This window comes from Alligator mississippiensis, chromosome 2 (genome assembly GCF_030867095.1).
Source record: "Alligator mississippiensis isolate rAllMis1 chromosome 2, rAllMis1, whole genome shotgun sequence".
In the NCBI taxonomy this organism is placed as follows: domain Eukaryota; kingdom Metazoa; phylum Chordata; order Crocodylia; family Alligatoridae; genus Alligator; species Alligator mississippiensis.
This window is the reverse complement of record NC_081825.1, coordinates 79,132,826-79,156,881: the sequence shown is the minus strand read 5'-3', so window position 1 is coordinate 79,156,881 and position 24,056 is coordinate 79,132,826. Positions and strand designations below refer to the sequence as shown.

Sequence of the window (24,056 nt, the reverse complement as noted above, 5' to 3'; positions counted from 1 at the left end):
GCAATGTACTTCTAGTAATTCCATGGAATTAGTGACTAAAATAAAGTGAAATCAGAATTGGGTCCAGTCTATGTGAACTCATGTTTCAAGAACTCTTTTGAAGTAGTATTCCTTTCCTTCTATATAATCAAAATAACTATAGATAAGGAAAGAAATATTGCTCTAAAAGATGCTGTCCTTGGGTGTTTTTACATATGCTCTGGGAATATGGGAGGAGAGGTGCTTTAATTAGAACTCTCAAGAGCTGCTGTAATTAAAGTGCCTGCAATGTTTTGTGTACTCAGCTTCTGGCACATCAAAATGGTGGCAGGGGTGCTTTAACTAAAGCTCATTCAACAAGCTTTAGTTAAAGTGTCCCCACTGCCATTTTGAAGCATTGGGAAGCTGAATACACAAGACACTGAGGCTGCTGGAGTGTGCTAATTAGCAGGTTGGACTGCTCATTAGCTGCTGACACATGCTAGTCAGTGCTAATTAGCACGCTCCAGCAGATTCAATTAAATGAGCCTGCTACAATGCACTATAATTATAGTATATCAGATCAGGCATCCCACATGTCTACAGGCACCCTTGTGCTTAGAATATACAACCTGTGTTTCATTTTGATTTTGATCATGTGGTGAAAAGGAACTACTTAAATGCAATAAAAAGAATTGGGTTCCTTGAAATCCAGAGAAATTAACATGATTGCCAGTCTTCCATTTGCTGGAAGAAGAGGGACTATAATAGCCATATTATATATGTAGTCATATAATATATCAATTAACAAATCTGCTTATATCACATCCATGATTCGGGCATCTTGTCACATTTGTACCTTTCTCAGTAATCCATTCATACAGGCACACTCCTAGGATTCCAACCCTTTATGCTGCTTGTAGTTTCTTTATCACAAAAAGAAACAACCAGCTTTCCTCCCATATGCCTGGGAAAGTGCTTTTTCCGCTAATGTCAGAAAAAACACGCCCCCTCCCCCCATTTTCACATTCATTCAGGGCCAGCTTGTGAAAGTATTACATGGGACCACTGAACAATAGTGACTTTTATCCAAGAAATATAAGATTTTTCCTGTGCAGAGAAGCAAGCCCCAAGATAGAGAGATAATTTGAGGCCAGGTCTCCAGACTCTTGAACTAACCCATATGAACCCTCTTGATAGTGTTCAATATCTGACATGTAGCAATATTCCATGCATCTTTTGACTCAACTCCCCTCAAAGTCTGTGAAAGATGCTAATTTCAACAGGAGATGAAGTTGACACTTCAGGCACTTGACGGATGACTGAATTAATGGTAGTCTCCGACTTTTATTTTTTTTTCCAAGGGGAAACCCTTTTAGAAAAATAGGAGTCTACCTCATATGCATATTTCATGGCCAAAAACCTGGAAAGCCTTACTCAGTATTTATTTGGAATAGAATTTCCATTATTTTCATTACGTAAAATATTATAGGATTTAATCTTTGGGCCTAGATTATAGCACCTGTACTTAGCCATGATACTAGTATGCTCATCATAGGGACAGAAATTACACATAAACTGGTATAAGTGATTGCAAAGCTGTTCAAATCTGTAACTTAACAGAAGTTCAGTGTGCAAAAACTATTTTCTAAAGGCTGGCACTGATTTAAGATGAACCTGGATGGACGTAACATCAGACTTAACTGATTGAGACTAAATTGGTTGATTGAACTTCTGTCCCAGATCCCCTCCAGATTCATATTCACAGTTCCTCAGCATCCCAGGATGCTTTGCATCTTCCCTGCAAAGGTGGGTGGGCTAGCCTTGGCCCAAGCTGCCTGTTCTGGCTGAGTAAGGAGGCATGCTCTAGAATCCCCTGGCTTCTGGTCTGGGCCACTAGAGGCATATGGCTGCTTTTATTGAATCAAACATGAATGTCTTCACTTTCTTATTGGTTCAATCTATGCAGCTTAGGCTAACCTTGTATACCTTGACTTTCAAAAAGCTTTTGTTGTGGCATCCCATAATGTTCTCATCAGAAAATTGGAAGACTGCAGGCTTAACTGCAAGACAGTTAGGTGGGTAGGAAGTAGGGCTGTGCAAAACAGCTTCGTTCCACTTTGACTTCTGTTTCGCGTTTCGAAGGAACAGTGTTTCATTTCGAGTCTTGTTTAATTTCAAAAGCACTATTCCGTTTAGTGTCATTGAAACTGGTTTGCTGTTTTGATGCTGTTTTGATGTTTTGCCCACCCAGCACCAGGAAGATAGGTGCTGCCAATGTCTCCAGCTGGCAGCACTAGCCTTCTGTCATCTGGCAGGCAGATCAGGGGCCCACACCTCTAGGAGGAGTCTGGCACAGCCCCCACAGTCCTCCCAGGGGTGCTGCCGAGCTTCCAGTTTGCCTGCTGGATGACAAGAGGCTGGTGCTGCCAGCTGGGGCCAGCGGCAGCACTGATCTTCCCGGCATGGGTTCCTATCCAGTGGCACCAGCCTCCTGTCATCCTAGAGCTGGCTTCAGCATGGGGCCTGGGGCATATCAGCTCGTGCAGGGATGCACCACTGCCCTGAGCCTGGGGTGCGGGCAGGTCCCTTCATCAGCTGATTTGCCCCGGGCCCCACACCCTCCACAGGCCAGCTCTGGTATGGAGCCCAGGGCATATCAGCTGGTGTGGAGACCCGCTGCCACACGATCCCAGGGTGGGGGAGGGTCCCCACATGAGCTGATTTGTCTCAGGCCCCACACCCTCCTCAGGCCGGCTCCAGTACAGGGCCTGGGGCATATCAACTGGTGCGAGGACCTGCCGCCATCCTGATCCCAATTCTCAGGTCATAAAAATTGCCATAGCTCTATTAAAATAAATTCTTGATTGCATGGCAATTGACAAAAGCTGGGATGAATCAAAGTGACACTCAGTTAAGATTCTAAAAGGAATACCATCTTTGTAAGCAGTAGCATTCATAAACTTTTTTTTTTTTTTAATAAATAAAAAAATACTCTGTTTGTATAACACACATACCTGCTAACTCCTTGTACTGAATACTAGGACTAAACTGGGAAATGAAATATACTAACTCTCAATACTATACCAGGAGCTTTCAGTTCCCATTACCATGTCATACTCAGATTCTGTTTCACAGGCTGAAATGCACTCTTGGGCAGACAACTTACACATGGCCCATTCATCACTTAAATCCTCTTTAATCCCTCTTTTGAGATTTAAGTGGGATTTATGTGGTACGTAGTCCTTGTACTGACCCTATGCCCAAGGTGAATTTCACCCTATGTTTCCATTTCATGTGTACTGACATTTCACATAGTACTATTTGTACCAATTAAAGCCCTTCTTCAGTTTATAAACCAAACCAAACCAAACCAAACCAAAACAAAACAAAGCAGTCTCTGCATTGGTCTCCAAGTTGTTATTGTTGCTACTTTTTACCTTATTCTTCTTCCTCTTCCGTCGGAATCTCAGGAGTTCTTTATGTTGCCTCGACACAAAATTTACAGCTGCGTACTCCAGAAGTGCAGAAAATACAAAGAGCAGGCATACTGCCATCCAGATGTCAATGGCTTTGACATATGATACCTACACAGAGAAAAGAGCAACAGACTGAAAATGTTACAAACCACAGATGTGTATTTTGGTATCTCATAATGTCAGGGGAAAATAAATTCATGCCCCTTGCCGCAATTCTATTTTTACCAAACAAGCACTAGCATGAAAAGCTGATTATATAATAGAGGCAAAAGATTCAATCTGTATTCTGCAATTTAATTTAAAAATGTGCGATACCTATATTTTGCCTGGTCACAAACTAATCTTTTCAAAACAGAAGTTTTGTTCTTGGCTAACATCTCTTCATGGTCTGTTTTACATTGCATTTATCATAACCCTGATAGTTTAAAAGGGAGAAGCAGGAAAAAAAAGAAAAATTTTTCTGGAAGTGTATGGGCTGTTTCCTACTGAGATATGATAAAGAAGCACAAAGGGACTGGAAAGTAGCTGTAAGTGACTGGCTTGGCATTTACCAGGCAATGCTGGTGGGGAGAAAAAGGGCATAAGATAAAAGAGAACTTGTCTATGTCCATCTACTTCTGGCACAGTCCAGGAGGCACCAGAGGCCACCACTATACATTCAGACAGCTTCTTGTCTCCTGTAACTTTGGGGATGGAGACTTAACCGATTCCCTGATACACTCCCTCTTCACTGTGTAGCTCAGTTGCAGGATACAATCTGGGCTTGTAATTTAGGGCTGGTTCTTGCTGTGCCTGAAAGCAGTTGGAGTTTTAACATTTAATCCAACAAAAGCAGAATCAGGCCCCAAATCTGCAGTTAAAAGTGTATCTGACTTTTTTTTCCCTAATGTAATACTTTGCTGTTAGTCCCTCATTTAATGTGGAGTTGTAGTGTTTCCATTTGTTGCAGATTTGACTCTTTTACCTTTTAAATATTTTAGAGCTAAAACACACTCTTCTCCCATAGGAGAACTATATTTTTAAAAAGGAAAAAAGAACTGGCTGCAACAACTGGAATTTTAATCCAGTATTTACAAAATGTCCCAAGGTGATAATAGCAAATTGTTATTACATTAAATTATTCCCACTGGCTACAATTGGGAATGAAGATGGTCAGCTCTTCCTAGGATCAGGCCTTTATGACAAAATGAAAGAAAACAAAAAGAAATAGTAGTGACAGTTGGAGGCTTGAAAGAGTTAATTAGAAAAAACACAAACTCTGTTTTCTACAATGAGTTATTTCCTATGGAATGTTTTTTGTACTTATCTAGTTTAATTTATTTTCTTCGTTTAAAAAAAAACAACTGTGGATTGAGTGGAATAATGAAACGCACACAACTTGTAGATGATGGTTGTTTCCTCCCCACCCTCCTATTTAAACTGCAATGTATTTGCTGCCATTCACCTAGGGATATATTTATTTTTGTGGTTCTTTGGTTAGCATTGATTGCTGTGTGCCTCTTGAGTCAATCAAGACCTAATGTCATTGGGTTACCTTCCTTCTATTCATCCTTAATGAATATGTATATATGTTAATAAAGAGAGCATTTCAAAGGCTTTCAAAGGCCTCTGATAACCATATATGATTACTGTTTGTCCTAACAGAGTGATATCAGTATAATATGAGAGAGGGTGTTTTTTGCCTACCTTTGGGAGTGATGCTCTTGAACCTGAACTCTGTGTTGTCATGGTCAGTACAGTTGTTATACCTAAAGCTACTCGGGCTGGAGCGGCATCCATATTGATCCAAAATGATACCCAGGAGAGAATGACAATCAAGAGACTTGGAATGTACATTTGAATGAGATAGTAACCCATCTGCCTTTCAAGGTGGAAACGGACTTCAATGCACGTAAACTTTCCTAGTTACGACAAAGAGAGAAAATGTTTAATAGAAATAGTCCATTTTAAAAAATTCTAATGTCTAATTCTCTCACACAAAAATGTATGCTACTAGTTCAAATATACATGTCCTCTAATGCAGGGCCTTCTGACTGGTGGCCATTGAGCAATTAACACACAGCCTTCTTGCCTTGGTGGCTTCCTTTCCTCCTGCTGACATATGGCGTGTGGCCCAGAGGTCTATATGCTAGTGTTGCGTGGGGCCCCTGCCATGCCAAAGTTGGACAGCTCTGTTCTATTAGAATGACTTGGATTCTGCAGTATATGTTTCACTATCCCAATGGAAATATCTGTTTGTGAGAGAGGCACAGAACCCCTTGAAACGTAATAGTCAATAACCTCTAGAATTGTACTTCTCCAAAAAGTAAGGATTAGATTAAAACACAGAAAACATTTTGTCACTGGTGCATAACCTATGACATTCAGTTGCCATCTGGAGGCTTTAGTCTTCAAAGGTTTTACTTTCTAAATATATTTCTATCCTGAAACACATTGACCAATAATGTAAACAATGGAAGCTTAAATTGGTTACTTGAGAAATTACTCTAAGTTGCCTAATTATAAAAAATGCTGAAAATCCAGCAGTCCCCCAAAACTTAATTAAAAACAGAATAAATGAGCAACTTATTCTCCTGGGGAAGTGAAGTATCATTAAGTCCCACCAAGCAAAAACTGCTTCTGCTTTTTACCCCGAAGCCAGCAATTGTGTGGCAGTTTCTAAAACTGACTTTTTCTACTTTGTAATTCTGGTCACTGTGCATCTGAGTAGCACTGAAATGAAGGTGGTTAATCTAAAGTTGCTGATAATTTCTGATAGCAATAAATGCATCTACTACAGATTTCTGTGCTTACTTGAATGAATATATTTTAATCATTCTGAATTGGGAATGGATGCCTCATATTTCTTTTTATGAATATGTTAATAGCTATGGAGCTATTCCAGAACATATTGGATTTCCCATAATTTTACCCAATTCATTTTCACGGTTTTTTCTACCATCACATTATATATTTGATAAATCCTACACAACTTACCACCTTCATGCATCAACCTGGCTTATTTTTGTATGAAGGGTAGGCATTAATTTCAAGTTGACTAAGAAGAGTTAGTTTTTCTTTACAGTCTGATATATTCATTTTTTTTTAAAAAGGTATATCTTTCATTAAATGTGGTATTTACATATTGTCCCAAAATGATAATAGCAGTGCATTGTTGCATCAAATTATTTCCAATGGCCACAGAAGGCAGTGAAGATGGGGAGTTCATTGGGCATTTATGACAACAACAAAAAAGAAACCAACAAGAAATAGTAATGACAATTTTGGAGGCTTGAAATAATTATGGAAAAAAAACTCAAACTCTTGTTTAGTATAGCACTGCCAACAGATCATTTGTCCTATCTGTAAATTTTGTAGTAAATCTAACAGTTTGAAATCCTTATTTTGCCAATTAACTAAAAAATATCCTTGTATAAGAACCCAGCATTGCCACTGATTCAATAAGACAATTTTTTGCCCCATATCTCTTCATTCAAATCTGTTCTGAATGTTGTAGAAAAGTTGTTTTAGCATCCGGTGTCTTCCATGTTTCTATCTGAATGCTGATATAGGCTCTCACCCTCTTCTGCCTCATTCAACTTGAGGCTAAAGCTAGTGCTTATCTTGAAATTTCTTCTGAACTATATTTTTGCTTACATCTCCTGGCCTTTGCGTTTTTGTGGTTGATCTCTGTTTTGGAACTTGGCACATCTTTCTAGTCTCCTCCTCCTTGCAGCAACTTCATACTGTTTCTTATACTGTGTCCTTTATTTGAAGTATATTCCCAGATTCACTATGCCATATACCCTACGTTCCTTTCTTAAACTTACTTCATTTAGCCTGAAATTTTGATCTTTGACAGAGAACCCAGAATGAACCTGATGCTAACAGATTTAACAGCATTAGTATGTCTAACCCCTGCCTCAAATTTCTGTACATTGTCATCTCTTTCTATGTCATATCCAAATTAAATCATTAAAGCAAGGTTCTGTCAGTAAGTTTTCTTACATGCCAGCATTACTTGTAAATAACACCTGTTAAAGACAGGGAAGCATCTTGGTGAAACATATTTGAAAATTTTCTGCTGACCCCCAAAAAGATTTTTTTTGCTTAGGGAGAAAAGCAGTGGTTCCATCTTGCTATGGAACCAGTGATGTGAGTTCATGTCTTCTTCCAGATTTGAATCAAGGGCTGTCTCCAGTGGACCATTAAGGCCCTAAATTGGGTACCTGATTATTCAGGGTGAGGACTCATAAGCAGGTGGGTGTGATGCTACTTGCATCAGTCACAAGTTATGTCATGGTTTTCAAGAGCTATGCTAGGTCAATGGGACTTGGGTGAACCTTTGTCCTGCTAATCCTCACAGCAAAAGGACTGGAGAAGAAAAAAATAATCTCTCTTCTGTTGGCCAGTCAGTTTTATCAAATTATCAGGCAGGTGGAGAGGTGTCAGAATGAGAGGAGGAAGAAAAGGCAAGCTGAAAAGAATGAAGCAGTCTGATGTACCATGCTGAGTCAAAGTAGTAAGGGTAAAAAAACATGGAGAATATCTAAGCTTCTAGCAAAGAGATTTCTTTAGGGACAGACTCACTGTAACATTTTCCCCTTCTCCACAAATTTCTTTTCCTTTGTAGTTGTAAAACAAGAGAATGGGAGGAAAAACTAAGGAAATGTAAAATGGATAATACATTCACTTGGTGTGTATTGTGGGTCAATAATGATAGTGGATTGAAATTTCCTGAAGTCATGACAGTGGGAGAACTTCATGTTCCAGATGTCATTATGATAAAGAAGTATCCTGATTACCCCAGATCAGCTGGAATTAATATATAGATCTCAGGCAGCCTAAAGTATGTGGCAGTAGGGTATGAACAATGAGTATTACTAGCCTAAAAGAAGTGTGGTTTCCTACACATGCAAGCTGATAGTGTCAAAAAGGGAGGAGAGTTGCAGAGGATAAAATCCTGTTTGTGCAAAAGATTCATAGTAAAAGGGCTAGTAACAGTCATAAAACCTGGAACACAGAGTAAGAGAGAGTTGGGGTTTTAAGTAAACCAGGATTAGTACTGAGTGATATTTAAAAGGATTAACACTGAAAGTTGTTTTTGTTTATTGCTTAAAAGGAGGAAATTCTAAGTGACAAAATGAAATAAATAATGAAGAGGCTTGTACTCTAGAAGTAAAAATAAATGAGAGGGGACGATAGAGAGAATTCACTAGTTTCTTATGGGAACGGTTGCTTAGATGCATGATGCTTCAAATTATCAACTTTGAATTAGGCTTCTTCCTGGGGGCTACCTGTTCTATGATGCACCTTTCTTGGTGAGGGGAACTGCTTCACGGCAGCTGCATGGCTGTGGTATATCATAGGAAATGAAATCTGTTGGTAGAGTCTAATCCATGGAATTGAATTGGAGTAAGAGGCAGCATAATTATGAGTCTCATAATCAGAGAGGCAAATTTTGGAATAAACACCAGAAATCTGTGGAAGACAAACACTTTTTAAATGAAAGATATCATTTAGCTGAGAACCTAACTTTCCGCTGAAATGCGTTCTCAATGGAACGCATTCAAGTATCAATATTCAAGTATCGTTCCTAATTATTATTTCATATAGCTTCAGCATCAACTTAAGAGTAATCATGCAATCATTTTAAAGAGTGGGATGTGGGAAGATAATGCCAAGAACAGAGGAATCAAGTCTTTTGTGTTGTGAGAAGGCCAGCAGCCTAACTGCTCTTCTGTCTTTGACAATCTCCTATTTATGCTCTAGTAGGGCTAGGGTGCTGTTGTAGTCATGATGGTAAAGGAAATGTGTGACAGGCAAGGAGATTTTGTGATACCTTTTATTGGACCAGCTGTATAGTTGGGAGAGCTATTGGACAAGCTTTGGGCATCAAGTGTCCTTCCTCGGGTCTTCCTCAGGTGCTTAGACCTCAGGACAGAAACTTGGTGCCCAGAAGTTTATCCAATAGGTCCCCTAATTACTTGGTTCAATACAGGATATCACAAAAAGTCCTTACCTATTTATGCTTTGGACCGTTGCTTTAACTGAGTATTATTTCACAAAAAAACTAGCATATGCTTTTTTTTCTGCAGATGGATTAACAGTGACGCAAATTTAGCTGAACACAGGCCACATCTACATGAGACACTAACTGCACAGTAGCCCGATACTACTGCACAGTAGCATTGTGTGGCAAAAATTGATGTGATACTACTGTGCAGCAGAATCATAGAATCACAGAAAATTAGGATTGGAAGGGACTTCAGGAGGTCATGTAGTCCAGAGGGGATCTGGTGGCTGTTTATGAACTCACCAGGGGGGACCAGAGGAAATTGGGTGAAGCTCTGTTCCCTCACACACCACCAGGGGCTACCAGGAATAACAGCCACAAATCGTTAGAGACAAGGTTCAAGCTGGACATCAGGACACATCACTTTACAGTTAGGGCTGCCAGGTTCTGGAATGGACTCCTAAGGGAGGTGGTGCTCTCTCCTACCTTGGGGGTCTTAAAGAGAAGGCTGGACATTGGCTGGGGTGTTATGACCCCATACTCATTCCTTCCCGGGGCAGGGGGTTGGACCTGATTAGGTCCCTTCCGACCCTAACCACTATGAAACTATGAAACTAACCCCCTTCTCAAAGCAGGACCACCTCCAATTAGATCATTGCAGCCAGGACTTTGTCTAGCTGGGCCTTAAAAACCTCCAAGGATGGAGATTCCACCACCTCTCTAGGTAACCTGTTGCTATGCTTCACCACCCTCCTAGTGCGAGAGTTTTTCCTATTTTTCCTAAGTTTTTCCTAACTTATACCTTCAGATCATTGCTTCTTGGTCTGTCATGTGTCACCACTGAGAATAGTCTAGCTCCATCTTCTTTGGAACCACCCTTCAGATAGTTAAAGGTTGCTATAAAATTCCCTCGCTTTTCTGCAGACTAAATAAACCCAATTCCCTCAGTCTTCTCCTCATAAGTCATGTGCCCCAGCCCCCAAACCATTTTTGTCACCCTCTGCTGGATTCTCTCCAACTTCCCCACATCCTTTCTATAGTGGGGGATCCAAAACTGTACACAGTACTCCAGATGTGGCCTCACCAGTGCTGAATAGAGCAGAATAATTACTTCCCTTGTTCTGCTGGCAATGCTCCTACTAATGCAGCCCAGTATCCCATTAATATTCTTGGCAGCAAGGACATACTCCTGACTTATATCTGTCTTATTGTCCACTGTAACCCACAGGTCCTTTTCTGCACAGGTGCTGCTTAGCCAGTCAGTACCCAGGCTGTAGCAGTGCATGGGATTCTTCTGTCCTAAGTGCAGTATATTGCAATTGTCTTTGTTAAACCTCGTGAGATTTATTTTAGCCCAATCCTCCAATTTGTCTAGGTCATTCTGAATCCTAAGCCTACACTCAAGTGTATCTACTATACCCCCCAGCATGGTGTCATCTGCACGCTTGCTGAGGGTGCAATCCATCCCATCTTTCAGATCATTAATGAATATATTGAACAAAAATGGCCCCAGGATCGATCCCTGGGGCACTGTACTTGATACTGGTTGCCAGCTAGACACTGAGCCATTGATTGCAGCCACACAACACTCCAGACAACTTTCTATTCAGCATACAATCCATTCAGCCAATCCATGCTTCCTCAACTTGCTTGCAAGAATGCTGTGGGAAATGGTATCAAAGGCCTTGCTAAAGTCAAAGTATATTATGTCTGCTGCTTTCCCTGAATTCACTGTTCCTGCATAGTATTAGGCTACTGTGTAGTAGCATCACAAAAAAGATGTTCATCAGCACTACTGCACAATAACTAGGGTTACTGTGCAGTCCTTTAGTAGTTGTTTATTAGGGCTGTGTGAAACTTCAGTCCCTGATTCGATTTAGCGGAGATTTGGCCAATTTGGTGGACAAATCTCTGAATCCAAATTGAATCAGAGGACCCTTTAACCTCTCTGAATCAAATCAGAATGCTTCAAATCAATTCAGAAAGTTTTGGCGATTTGGACATAGACACAGCTTTAAATGTTTTTTCTACATACCACAAGGTAGCAGATGGCTTGTGAATGCTGTGATGCTGGGGCACATGGAGTATCCCACAGAAGCACTGGGGGCTCCCCAGTGTGCTTGACAGCAGACTTGGAAGTGGATCAGAAGCACTTCCAGTCCACTTCTGGGTCTGCTGGAGAGAGTGCAGGGGGCCCCCATGCACTCCCCTGGCTTGGCAACTGGTGCATTCTGGGTCTGGGGGGGCACCTGGGGTCCCCCAGTGGCCGGTCACTGAGCCAGGGGGACAGGGGGCCCCCCAGTGCATTCCCCAGTGGACCCAGAACTGGACCGGAAATACTTCCCTTCCACTTCCGGGTTAGCTGCCAAGCATGCAGGGGAGCCCCCCCCTCCCCCCGTGCTCCTGTGGGACGCTCCATCCACCCCAGCATCTCAGAATTCATGAGCCATGCTGGTACTTCGAGGTATGTAGAAAAAACTTTTAAATCTGCGTCTGTCCGAATCGCTGATTTTCCGAATCAGCATCGAATCTTCAGATTTGGATTCAGCTAAATCGAATTGGGGACAGTGATCCGAATCAACGAATCAAATCATTGTCCCCGATTCAGGCTGAATGCAAATCCAAATTGAATAGGGCCCATTTTGCACACTCCTATTGTTTATACAAGTACTAAATGACTGTGCAGTAATGACTGCACAGTCAGCATCTTGTGTACATATGGCCACTGTCGGCAAAGTGAATAGGGAAGTGTTTTTCACCAAATCTCAGCATGCTAAGCCTAGGGAGCACCCACTAGAGCTATACCAGGAGACAGGTTAAAACAAACAAGAGAGTACCTTTTTATGCAACACACAGTTATCTTGTGGAACTCATTGCCACAGGAGACTGTATAAACAGATAGTATAGCAAGGTTCACAAAGGGACTAGACAAATTAATGGATGATGGATCAATTAATAGTTATTAAACAGAACAGTAAGGAATGTGTGGCAGTGGACTGATCATTCTAAAATTATAAAGAATATGAATGAAGCAAATTGGGAACTGTTATCTACAAAGTCCCAGAATACAAGAACCAGTGGCTACACACTGAAAGGTTTGAAACAAACAAGAGGAAGTACTTTCTACCAAGCACATAGTTAACTTGTTGAATTCATTGCTACAGGAGATTGTAGAGGCAGATACTACAACCATTTTAAAAAATGGATTAGACAAATTCATGGAGAACAGGTCCACTGAGAACTATTACATAGAACAGTTGGGGGCAGGGGGCTATCTTCTGACATTACCTATACCAATGATGGTTGAGGCCATGGGATGGGTTATATTAGACATGCCTTGTGTATATATATATTCTTGCTCTATGGCATATACTACTTGTCACAGTCAGAGACAGTATACTGAACTAGCTAGACACAGAATGAATGCCTTATGTTCCTATGTTTTAAATGGAAGCAGTCTGCAGTAATAGTTTTCACTTAGGGACATTTTTGCTTGCAAGGTTTATAGAAGTGTTATTTAGGTAGGGTGGTGCTGTTTTTTTGTTTTTTCAGCATTTGGTATCTGTGGCTATACTTATGATTGCATGTGTTGTGTGGAGGCTCAGGAAGGAGGCATGTGTGTTTGTAGGTGGTAGATGTAGGTAAAAGCAAAGCTGTATTTATAATTTTTAAATGTATGAGGATGAAAGATGGATTTTCTGGTTACTATGGTTGCGTTGCTAGGATATGCTGTATTCCTATTCATCATTCTCCTAATCTATTACTGGTCAAAGTGGTACACAGAACAAAAGGGTGGAAACTGGAATGTTTTTGTCCCAGGACATTAATTATATTTGTTCTAGTTTGTTACTGGTAGCGTTACATTTCTAGGCACAGATGGCATTCCTAGGCATTTCAAGGCATAGACAAGACATACACGGGTCAATTTCATGGTGAAATTTCACCACATTCATTCCACAGGCTGACTACTGATTGTGCTATTTCTAGTATGTCTCAAAAAGAGGAGAGAGAAGAAAAAAGCTATATATTTTGTGCTGTAACTAAATTTAACAGAAATAATAACTGAGCACTTTCTGCATGCTATCCGTAGTCACACAGCATCTTTTTAATAATCCTTTTATTCTACTCTGTATGCTTGAGTGAAAGATATATTAGTTTTCAAAAATCATGATTAATTATTTTTCTACAGCATGTTTTCTTAATGGAGTGTCAGTGCACAGAATCACATTACAAGTGCCTGACATAAACAGTGTGTCCTCAAGCACAAACTGCACATAAGTGATTGCAGATTAGCATAACATTATGAAGGGAAAAGGAACACTTGTAGTTGTTGTTTCTTTTGCCATCATCTTTTACTGCCCACACAACATGTGCTAATCATGAAGCTGAATGTAGAAGAAAAAAGAAAGACAAAGGGTGCAAGGATTAAAACAGTAAAAACAAAAACTTCTCCCAGTTTTATGGAATGAACTCCAGATTGAAGATGAACAAAAAATAAAGCATCCAGGCTAGATCGTGGCCCATGAGAAGTGTCACAGAAGGTGCAGTCTGGGGGAGAGGAAGGAAAGGTGCCTTTCAGTTATGCTTGTGCTGTCCAGGTTCTGAATGTGATGGAGACTCGTGTAGCCCCAGAGTAAAGCACCTGCTTTAATTTACAGAGAACTTCCAACAGCCTGCATACCTGCCATGGTGGAATTCTCCATTGATTTGTTACCTTGCATTTACAGCTCCATGTATATCTATGCTTACTGGGAAACTTATGCAGGCCAGGTGGAAGGGGAGGGTGGCAGTCTGACTGCTCTCTATTATAATTTAAATATTGAAGAACTAGTTTTGTCCTAATTCATTCTCTGTGGAGATGTATGATCTGCAACATTAGGCACCGAACTAAAATATTCTCTCTTTCATTGTTTAATACTGTTTCTGTCTGAAATAAAACAGTGCAAAGCAGAGATTAGAGAAAGAGGTAGCTGGTTGGACTTCCTGGACACTATGGGTGACTGCCTATACATGTGCAGGCAGGCTGCTCTGACATGCTGTAATTAGAGTGAGGTGGAGCAGACTCGATTAATTGAGCCTGCTGGAGCATGGTAATTACTGCGTTTCAACAGACTCTAGCACCACGTGTATCAGTGTCCCTATGCTGAAAAATAGCAGCAGGGGCACTTTAAATAAAGCTCAAATGAGTTTTAAAGTACCCCCACTGCCATTCTTCAGCATGGGAACACTGATACATGCGAGGCTCAGGGTGCTTTTAATTAGAGTGGCTCCTGGACCACATGTAGAAACACCCAAAGGTCTTCCAGTTAGTTTTTAGTGAGAAATGCTATGTAACAGTTTTAAGTCAATAAACCTTTTTACAGTTACAATGTTCTGCTCCTGCAGAAATCACATACAGGACAAAAAGTTCTCGATAACTGAAGTATTTCAAGTCTGCCTGTGTGTCTGTCCATCCATCTTCTCAAGTACCTGGCAACAGTTTAGTGTCATCATGTCAATTATTTCAGAGCACATTATTCTGTGAAACAAACATAAGTGTTATAATCTTTAGATGTATTCAATGATTTATTAAGAATAACAGAAAGTTGCAGCTGCTGTCTTTCCAGTTGTAGTTGACTAGAAAACTCTCCTACCTGTGTTGTAGTTTTTGGTGCAATAACATAAATCTTTCTCTTCTTTCAACAGAAACTGTGGTAGAGTGAGTCCTTCTGCTACTTGTACAGCTCCTGTTTCTTGCCATTCAAAAATGAGATCATTCATGGTGTATCCAACTAGGAAAAAATACAACCCATGTCTACTTCTAATTTAAAAATGCAGGTGATATACCTAATATTTATGTCCTATAAATGACATAGAATGAGAAAATATAATGGGCCCCAAAGTACCACTCAAAGAAAGTACATCACCATTCATTCTCAGACTTGCAGATCTAGGCTGATAAAGTTATGGGGGTTCCTTATGAAAACAGAAAGCTGAATAAGGGTGGGATTTTCAAAAGAAGCAAGAAGGCTAACTCCCTGAGTCATTAAGACGAGTACACATATTTTGCAAAGGTATAGAGTTGTTTGATAGTGCATTATACAGAGTTTCTTCTCTAGATCTAGATTACCTGGAAGCAATTTAGGGTCAAATCCTGCAAAAAGAACCAGATAGATGGATTCCTACAGTTCTTTTTGTTGGATTGAGGCCCTATCTACTTTGAAAATGCATTTTATTTTTGCACTAGCTTCAAAGAAAAATACAATTGCATTATTAGATGATGTGATGACATAAGGCTGAAATGGAACATAACATTAATATCCAGATTCCTGCATGACTAGATGTCTACCCCTAAGGCTATATTGTTATTATGTTTTTATATAAATTAATATTATACTTGTAGCATCAGGAAGAGTAGTTTTTAATTTGGTGCTCGTAAGTTGTTTGTTCAGAATTAGTACTGTAAAAACCAGCATCAGAACTAGACAGTAGAAATACTAACCAAGAACTAGACTCTGGCTTAGCTAAATGCTCACATTGATAATGAATGACACAGGCTAGGGAGAGAAATTACACACAAACCAGTGTAAGTGATTAGAAACTGGTTCAAATCCGTAACACCACAGAAGTTGATTGCACATAAACTGCTTTTAAAATGGCTGAAAAAACAGGTTTAAGATAAACCTGTAGGGATGTAGTATCAGACTTAACTGATTTAGGTTAAATCGGTTTATTCAAATTTTGTCCCAGATCCCCTTCAGATTCAAGTTCACTCAGTCTCCCTGAATCTCAGGACTCTTTGCACCTCCCCCGCAACCCATGCACCCCCCCCCCCCCCGGGTGGGTAGGCTAGCTTTGGGCCAAGTTGTCTGCTCTAGCCAAGCAGGGTGGTGTGCTCTAGCACCCCCCAGCGCCTGGTCTGGGCCCCTGCAGGCATCTGGCTGCATTTCTGGAATCAAAAGTAAATGTCTGTTCACTTGCTTATCAGTTCAATCTAGGAAGTTTAAACAAACCTGCAAAGATTGAATTGATTCAGCCTTTGGCTTTCTGACTGCCTGTACTTAGCCATAGGAACCCACATATGCAAACACACTTTGCTTAATAGCTGTTTGCATCCCGTTGGGGAAATCTTGCCCATGCAAAACACCAGTGTTACCTGTCTGAAAGGAAATGGGAAGGGGCAAAGTGAGTTTTGGCCATGGCCCTTTTGCCCCCGCTCTTCCCCATACTGCTTCCTGGGCACAAGGCAGAAAATGTCTCCATATTTTCTGTTTGAGCAGCTACCTGGAATTCACCTGCTTTTGCTTCACCTGCTTCCTTTAAATTTTAAATTAATTAAAGGGTAAGCTTGCCCAAAGTCTAATACCTTGAATGAGACATTGCAACTAGATTCCAGACCCAAATGTCACAAATATCCCCTAGTGGTATAACAGGTAAAAACCACCAGGACATTGGTGTTCAAAATTCATACCTACAAATGAATTATGTAGCTTTAGTACATCTGTGCTCTTTGCTGCTTTAGCATGCTGCCTGAAGAATTAGGTACAAGAATGCTGATGGTCTGTGTAGATTTAGTCTCTGACAACTGGAAAACATTTTCCATCTTTATTACCAAATTAATGTTTACAACTCTCTTCTGCCTGAAGCACTGAACTTCAGTCTATATAACAGAACTCCTCTAATAAGCTGCTTAATGTGTGAGAAAAATCCATGGGCCTTCCCCCCTGCAAAATTCAATTACCTCATTATGCTTTGTCTGTGTCTACATATATAAAATCTTTTTGTAGTGCACTGAAACCCTGAGTTCACCAGTGAAGAAAATATGCCTGAGACAAGCCTGCATTCTGTGTGACCTGGCCGTAGTTCATAACATTAATTCAGGGTTTCCAACCTTTTCAAATAAGTATACCCCTTCTGACTCAAAGTTTCAACTCCTGTATCCCCTTATTTTTTTCTTATTTTCAAAGGGGATGCAGATTGAGACCCCCATGGTGATGGAGGGAGTGGGGCTGAGGTAAGTACTGCACAGCTAGGGCAGGGTGGGTGTGGGATGGAGCCATGAGCAGCTTGTCTGCAGGGTGTGGGGGGAGTGGTTCCTGCTACTGCATGCACCTCAGGAGGGCATTGGGGGGGGGAGGGTGCATGCCCCTGGATCTGTGCACGAGGCAAGCTGGGGCCAGGACAACACTGGACTCTTCCCTGCAGGAGGCTGGGCCAGGTTGGGCTCAGGGCAGGCAGTGGTGGCACTGGGAGCAGGGTTACAGGAGGGGCTGCAGTCACTCCAGAATTCTCTGTACCCCCCGCCCCCCGTCCTCCTAGCATTGGTAAGAGGCAAACTATGGGAACATGTAGGGGGAGCTGCCACCGCTGCACCCTGGGGCACACTCCATCCCTGCCTGGCCACCTGTGTGTACCCCCTACAGTCTTTCGAAGTACCCCTGGGAGTATACCTACCCCTGGTTGACAACCCCTGCTTTAATTGAATGAGCTTAAGACAGTTTGCTTTACTTTGCAACTGTTGTTTTCCTTGTGTTAAATCTTATACAAACACAAGTATTTTATTTATCCTTCACTGGGTTTGAGCAGTCTGCTGAAACTGAAATCATAACATTTTAAATTGTCATATTGTCTCCATGTTTAAGAATAGGTGTGGTGTAGAGTTAATTTAAATCTTTCATTAAATAAAAGTGGCAACATTCTTATTTCCCTGCACTGTTTTACAATACATGACATTCCATGCTATACCCAGCTTTAAAATCCACCACTGACTGCCCTATACTATGAAATCTTGAAGTATGTATAACTCTTATCAATTTTTGCATGCATTCAGATGAAAGCAGCTGTGTGTAAAACAGATTATCATTTGAAGCATGTAGATTATAGCCAAGAGAAATATCCCCTGAGTAAAAGTCACTGAACTGACAAGAGAAAACTGCTGTGTCAAAATGTGTTTCACTAAATCACATTCATTCATTTATAATGTGAGTTTTTAATTTTAATTGCCTACCCAGATCAGTTTTTTCCTATGATACCATTTATTTTCAATATTAGCACATTCTGCTAAACTTTCATATGGTATATTTATCATAATTTGGTTCTGTTAAAATATAAAAATTACAGTGTTGACATTTTCAAATAGCACAAATTTAGTTTTGCAGATCGACATTATATTTGGGCACTAAAACATAAACAGGTGTTAGTAGAATTGAGTCTAAGTAAAAGGAATCTAAAACAGTATCATGCATGTTTTCTTCTAACCTCTTATTTAACCTGAACAACTCTCAGTTATTTTAGAATCACCCCTTCCCCCTTCCCACTTACTAAATGTGTTTTTTTTACTTGCTATGGCTAAACTTGACCTACTAAGTTAAGGAAATATATAATAGTGTCACAAGAGTAGGAAGATGTAAGTTATACCATCTCTGACTCTGTAGCTAGGGACAGAAGTTGCACATAAACCAATAAAAGTGATTACAAACTGGTTGAGATCTGTAACAAACCAGAAGTTCAGTGCACATAAACCACTTTCAAAATGACTGAAACCAGTTTAAGATAAACCTGTAGGGATGTAATTTCAGACTTAACTGATTTAAGTTAAATCAGTTTATTGAACTTCTGTCCCAGTTCCCCTCCAAATTCAAGTTAATTCACAGGCCCTCAGCATGCCAGGATGCTTTACACCTCCCCTGAACCCTCCTCCCCCCTCTCCCCTCTTGCAGGGTGGGTGGGCTAATCTTGGCTCAAGCTGTCTGCTCCAGCCAATCAGGGGGATGTGCTTTAGCACCCGCTGGCTTGTAGCCTGAACCACTGCAAGCATGCGGCTGCATTTCCAGAATCAAAATGAATGTCTGTTCACTTGCTTATCAGTTCAATCTACACAGTGTAGGCTAACCTGTGAAGATTGAATTGATTCAGCTTTAGGCTTTTTGACTGTCTGCATTTAGCCTGTGAGATTAATCTGTGTTTCAATTTTTGCTTAATGAGGAATTGCTACCTTGGTGGGCATTACTTTAACAGAGAATATTCTTCATTTTTAACAATGAATAAATACAGTCCCCTTATGTTTTTTCCCCCTAAAACATTCCATTTACTATATAATTCTTCTAAGTCAGTATAGCTCCAAAATTGAGAGTAAAAAACTAATAGGAAAGGAGGATCTAGCATCATGTGTGGACATGAAGCAGAAAATAGGCAGAACATTTGTAAGGCCTAAGCCAATTGTGCAATAGCAAATCTGAACCATTGTCAGAAGGCTGTCCCACAGCACTTTGTGTGAAAGGAGTTAAAAACCCTAAGCCATAATTTTCTTAGAAATTCTTGCAGAATGAACAGTACTGTGAAAGAGCTGAGTTTATGATAATGCTGAAAAGATTCCCACGTTTTAGTGCATTTTGTGAAGAACTGTTGAAATGATAAAGGAAATACAGTACATCATAATAGTGGTAACATAGTGGTGTGTGTATTGTATATAACTTAATTTGTGATGGATCATATTCTTTCTTATTATGGCAGAACGATAGTATATACATAGCAATTGGCATTAAGAAAATCTACACTTAGAATGGCCAGTTGCTCACATTCCAGATAAGTACTCTAACCACAGAGCTTCTGGATATAATGGGAAAAGGTACTATTATTTCTTCCCCTATGACTTTGTTGGCCAGTTCATTCTGGTAGGTGAGATCTGAGACTGCCAACTCATTCAGGCTCTACAGATGAAGCAGGGAATGTCAAGTTTGTGAGTGCTGTTGAGGTTAAACTGATGAGCAGCTAAATGTGTGAGGACCTGGGTGACACCCAAGGAGAGGTTTCAAGGATCTAATAAAGTACTCAAAGAAAATTAAAGCCCAGATCCACAAAAGCATGATGGGCCATCACTAGAATTAAGGTGCTCCAGTCCAAAAGAATGATAAACTGCCTAACCTCTTTGAAGTCTAAAAGGCTACAAGCACTTATGTTTACCCTAGATGTAGGGTACATCTGTACATGCCCACAACTGCCAGTATCCTTGTAGGGCTCAGTGCCTTCCTCATGCCTATCTATATTTGGGATCCACAAAGTAGTCGTCCTTGTTCTTAAGTCATCAGGGAGGATCTGATAGATGTGCTTTCAGAGCATGCCTAACACATGCATCTAACAAATACAAAACATAGTAACCACTGACCCTTTCTTTCAAATACATAGTAGGAGAGGATAGAGGGTTTATAATAACCTAGAGGTTATAGTAATTACCCAGGGTGTAGAAGCCCTGAATTCTGATCCTTGCTCCTGATGCTGTTTCTGTATTTTTATCCAATATAAAGTGCAGAAGCAGTCCTGGGAGGAGCAGGGATTGATTTATATGTCCTATCACTGGATGGAGGGGAGATGTATGTGGGTATAAAAATGATAATTAAAAAATGCTTAGGCTAAGTTCTTTGGAGCGTGGACCAAACACAGAATAATAGGTCTTAGTCTATGACAGTGTCCTAGACACTGCTGCAGTACTACTTTTGTGGATGTGTGCTTCAGGTCTCTGTGGGCATATCTCCAGGAGACCTTTACTGTGGAGCTAACTAATTAGCTGCACAATAAAATGTCACCATCTACATGTGCAGCCCTATTAGGTCACAGTAGACTAATAAACACCACTGCAGGGTAGTTTTGCTAAACACAAGTACCACCCTGAGGTGGCGGCGCTTCGTGCACCGCAGTGCACATGTAGACAGTGACAGGGCTGGCTGGGGCTGGAGGGTGCTTCAGTGCAGGGCTAGCTAGCAGGATGCCCATGTGCTGAAGCACCCTTATACCTCAGCCAACTCCTCCACAGTATGTGGATCCCAGTCAGAGCAGCACAGGCTGGCAGGCTGACTCCCTGGGGGTATGCATTAATTACACATGTAGATATGCCTTGTGTGCAACTTAAGTCCTGGCACAAAGTCATTCAGGATGTGATAAGATCTCAGGATGAGATCCCTGATCTCAACAATTGCATCCCTTATCAAGCCCCATGTGCCTGGCAGGATGTGTGATTTAGAGATCAGATCCCAGTTGTGCCATTACTACTTGCTAGTGCAGGGGGAGCAAAATCCTGACCCCTCCCGCTCTCCAGTACCCAGCAAGTTGAAAGCTGGGTGTCTGCAGCCAGGTGTAAAATGATGCAGTCTTGAGACTGGGACTGACTGTTTGTTAGCCTGATTGTTAGCTCTACTTAGCTGACTGTTAGTCTTAGGCCTGGGACCTCAGTGCAGCCTGTTTGAGGTTCCAGTGCAGTCCTGGGACTGGGACCACCAATCAGGTCCCAGCACACTGGGACCCTAGGATCAGGGAACCTCTTCCTAATCGTGAGGTCCCCATGGATGGGATGTTCCAAGTGCCACAACTACTTGGGCACCAGAACATGTCTTGCTCCTCAGCCACTGCCAAACAATGTGACTTGATACGAATGATACGACTTGATATGACTTGATATCCTGATGAGCTCACCTTGACTTGGCACCCTGAAAAAAACAGGGTTCTGCCCATGCAGGGCTGTACCACACAGTTGTCAGCCCACTGACACGAAGGAGCTATCAACAAAGCCCAATCAGGCTACATGGTGGGAAGCCTGCCACATTCAATTTAAGTTGTGACAGGAACCAGGCAGAAAAAAAATTACACGTTTGTGGAATAATTTTGTGACTGGTTTCCTGTTTTGTCATGCTATTGCCCAAACATGTGGCTGCATTACTATTTAAGACAGGTTAATCACATCTTAAGTGTACAATCTGCCAGTGTCCCTAGATGCCTAAGTCCAAAAGTTAGATCCTCAAAACCTCTCTTTGGTTTCTAACTACCCTTGCTACTAAATGAATAATCCTTTCCAAATATACAGATTAAAGAATACACAGTATTCTTCCAAAATGTTGCCAGTATATTATTTTTACTGTGTAACAAAACTTCTAATTCAGATGGGGCATTATAATTTTAATAGCACTTCTGCATGAATTAGGTCTCTGCTAAAATGTGCTCCTAAAATTATGACAGTAGAAGATTGCCAAAAATTATAAAAGACTACTCTTCTTTTTCACATTTTTTGTACTTTTGACTATATTTCATACGATTGGTTACACTTTATATACACAGTCTACTTGGTCTTGTGTAATAAGTGAATTAGTTGTGTATTTGTGCAAGTCTTTCGTGTAATAATTTGGAGAGAAAATATTTTTTAAATATATGTAAATAGGAGACTGTTACTGTAAAATCACAAATATAGACTGGGGAGCTGGGTATAGGCATAATTCCTAAATCTGCTTTTCAGTCAGGTTGATGCTAGCATTTGGTGCTAGTATTGTAATTGAATATGTAATTTAAAGAGAGATGTTGGTCCCTTTTAATAAAGTTTCAGACAAAAAGGAGTGACTAGGCTTTCTTTGTTAAAAATTGCTAACTGTCACACATCTCATAACCCCTAATTGTGAGAGCACAAATGTTGAAAGAAACCCAGTTGCCATCAGTGAGGCTATCAGGTCATCTAAGCTGGAGCAGACAGCTGTGATGGTAGAGTGGTTAAAAAGCTATTATTGCTGTTCTTTTAATTGCACCCAATGACAGGAAATTCTGACAAAAAAAAATTAATGAAGCTAATTTCAAAGGGGAGGGGGGCATAGTAAGAGCCATTAGCCAAGTGAAGAGAACAAGGAATGGTATGGAAAAATGAGAGATCAGTGTGATCTGTGGTGAGATCTAGAATGTGTGGATGGAAAACCATGACCTTAATGAAATTAATCAAGGAGGTGTGAAAAAGTCAGTGGAAGGATGTTGAAGATGGCAGCAGCAGGTCACGGTCTAGGAGGGAAGGTGATTTTTAGCTGCTGCATTTTGAAGAGTGGAAATTAAAATAGTGAGGGCCGGAAAGGGGGAGATAATCCAAAGGGAAGACAAGCTGATGGCAACACAGATTTATAACCCCCAGCAACCAACATGCACCATTCAGTGCTTCTCTCGTTCATAAGTAATATTTAAGATAGATTTTTCTTATCAAATGAACTAAATATGCTATTATCTTCTTGCAATTTTTAACTCTTTTATGCAACTGAATACATAATATCATTTCTAATGACACTGATATTTATTTATTATTTGTGCCTGCACCCCTGAGAAAAATATAGAGAAGGGAATAAAAACCAAAACAATAGAAGGTTAACAGGACTCAATAAATGCCAGACATGCAGCGTTCCACTGATTTAAACTGAAGAGCTATACAACAAATGGTATAACTATTGACCTGTTAATGAAGCATATTTTGGCTTTGTACATCATGACAGCTTAGAAGAAAAAAAAATAGGTAATTTATAGGGCTGGGCGAAACAGCACTGTTTTGTTTTGACTTCTATTTCACCATTTTGAAGGAACAGTGTTTCATTTCACTGTTTTGTTTTGAAGCACTGTTTCATTTTGTTTTATCGAAGCTGTTTTGTTGTTTCAACATGTTTAAACGTTTCGCCCATAAGCTATAATGGGGAATTACGAAAATGCCTATAACTTTGTAATTTCTTGCCTGATTCAAATAAAAACAGCAGGGAGAGAAGCCCCTGCTGAGGCCACAAAGCCTGTCATGTTTCAAAGAGATGGGTGCAGGGGTTTCTGGGAAACTGCACCTCAAGCTGCTGACAAGCAAAACTCAT

The 24,056-nt window shown here is 40.6% G+C and overlaps 1 protein-coding gene across 1 annotated transcript in view; it reads right to left on the bottom strand.

Moving 5' to 3' along the window:
- The window catches only part of GLRA3 (glycine receptor alpha 3), a 101,219-nt gene that overhangs the window by 12,759 nt on the left and 64,404 nt on the right, over window positions 1–24,056 (bottom strand). Inside the window, exons 5-7 of the mRNA XM_059721358.1 lie at window positions 15,066–15,203; window positions 5,124–5,338; window positions 3,399–3,545 (exon numbers count right to left, since the gene is read on the bottom strand). Coding sequence (XP_059577341.1) covers window positions 3,399–3,545; window positions 5,124–5,338; window positions 15,066–15,203 — 500 coding nt within the window. The remainder of the gene's footprint in view (window positions 1–3,398; window positions 3,546–5,123; window positions 5,339–15,065; window positions 15,204–24,056) is intronic.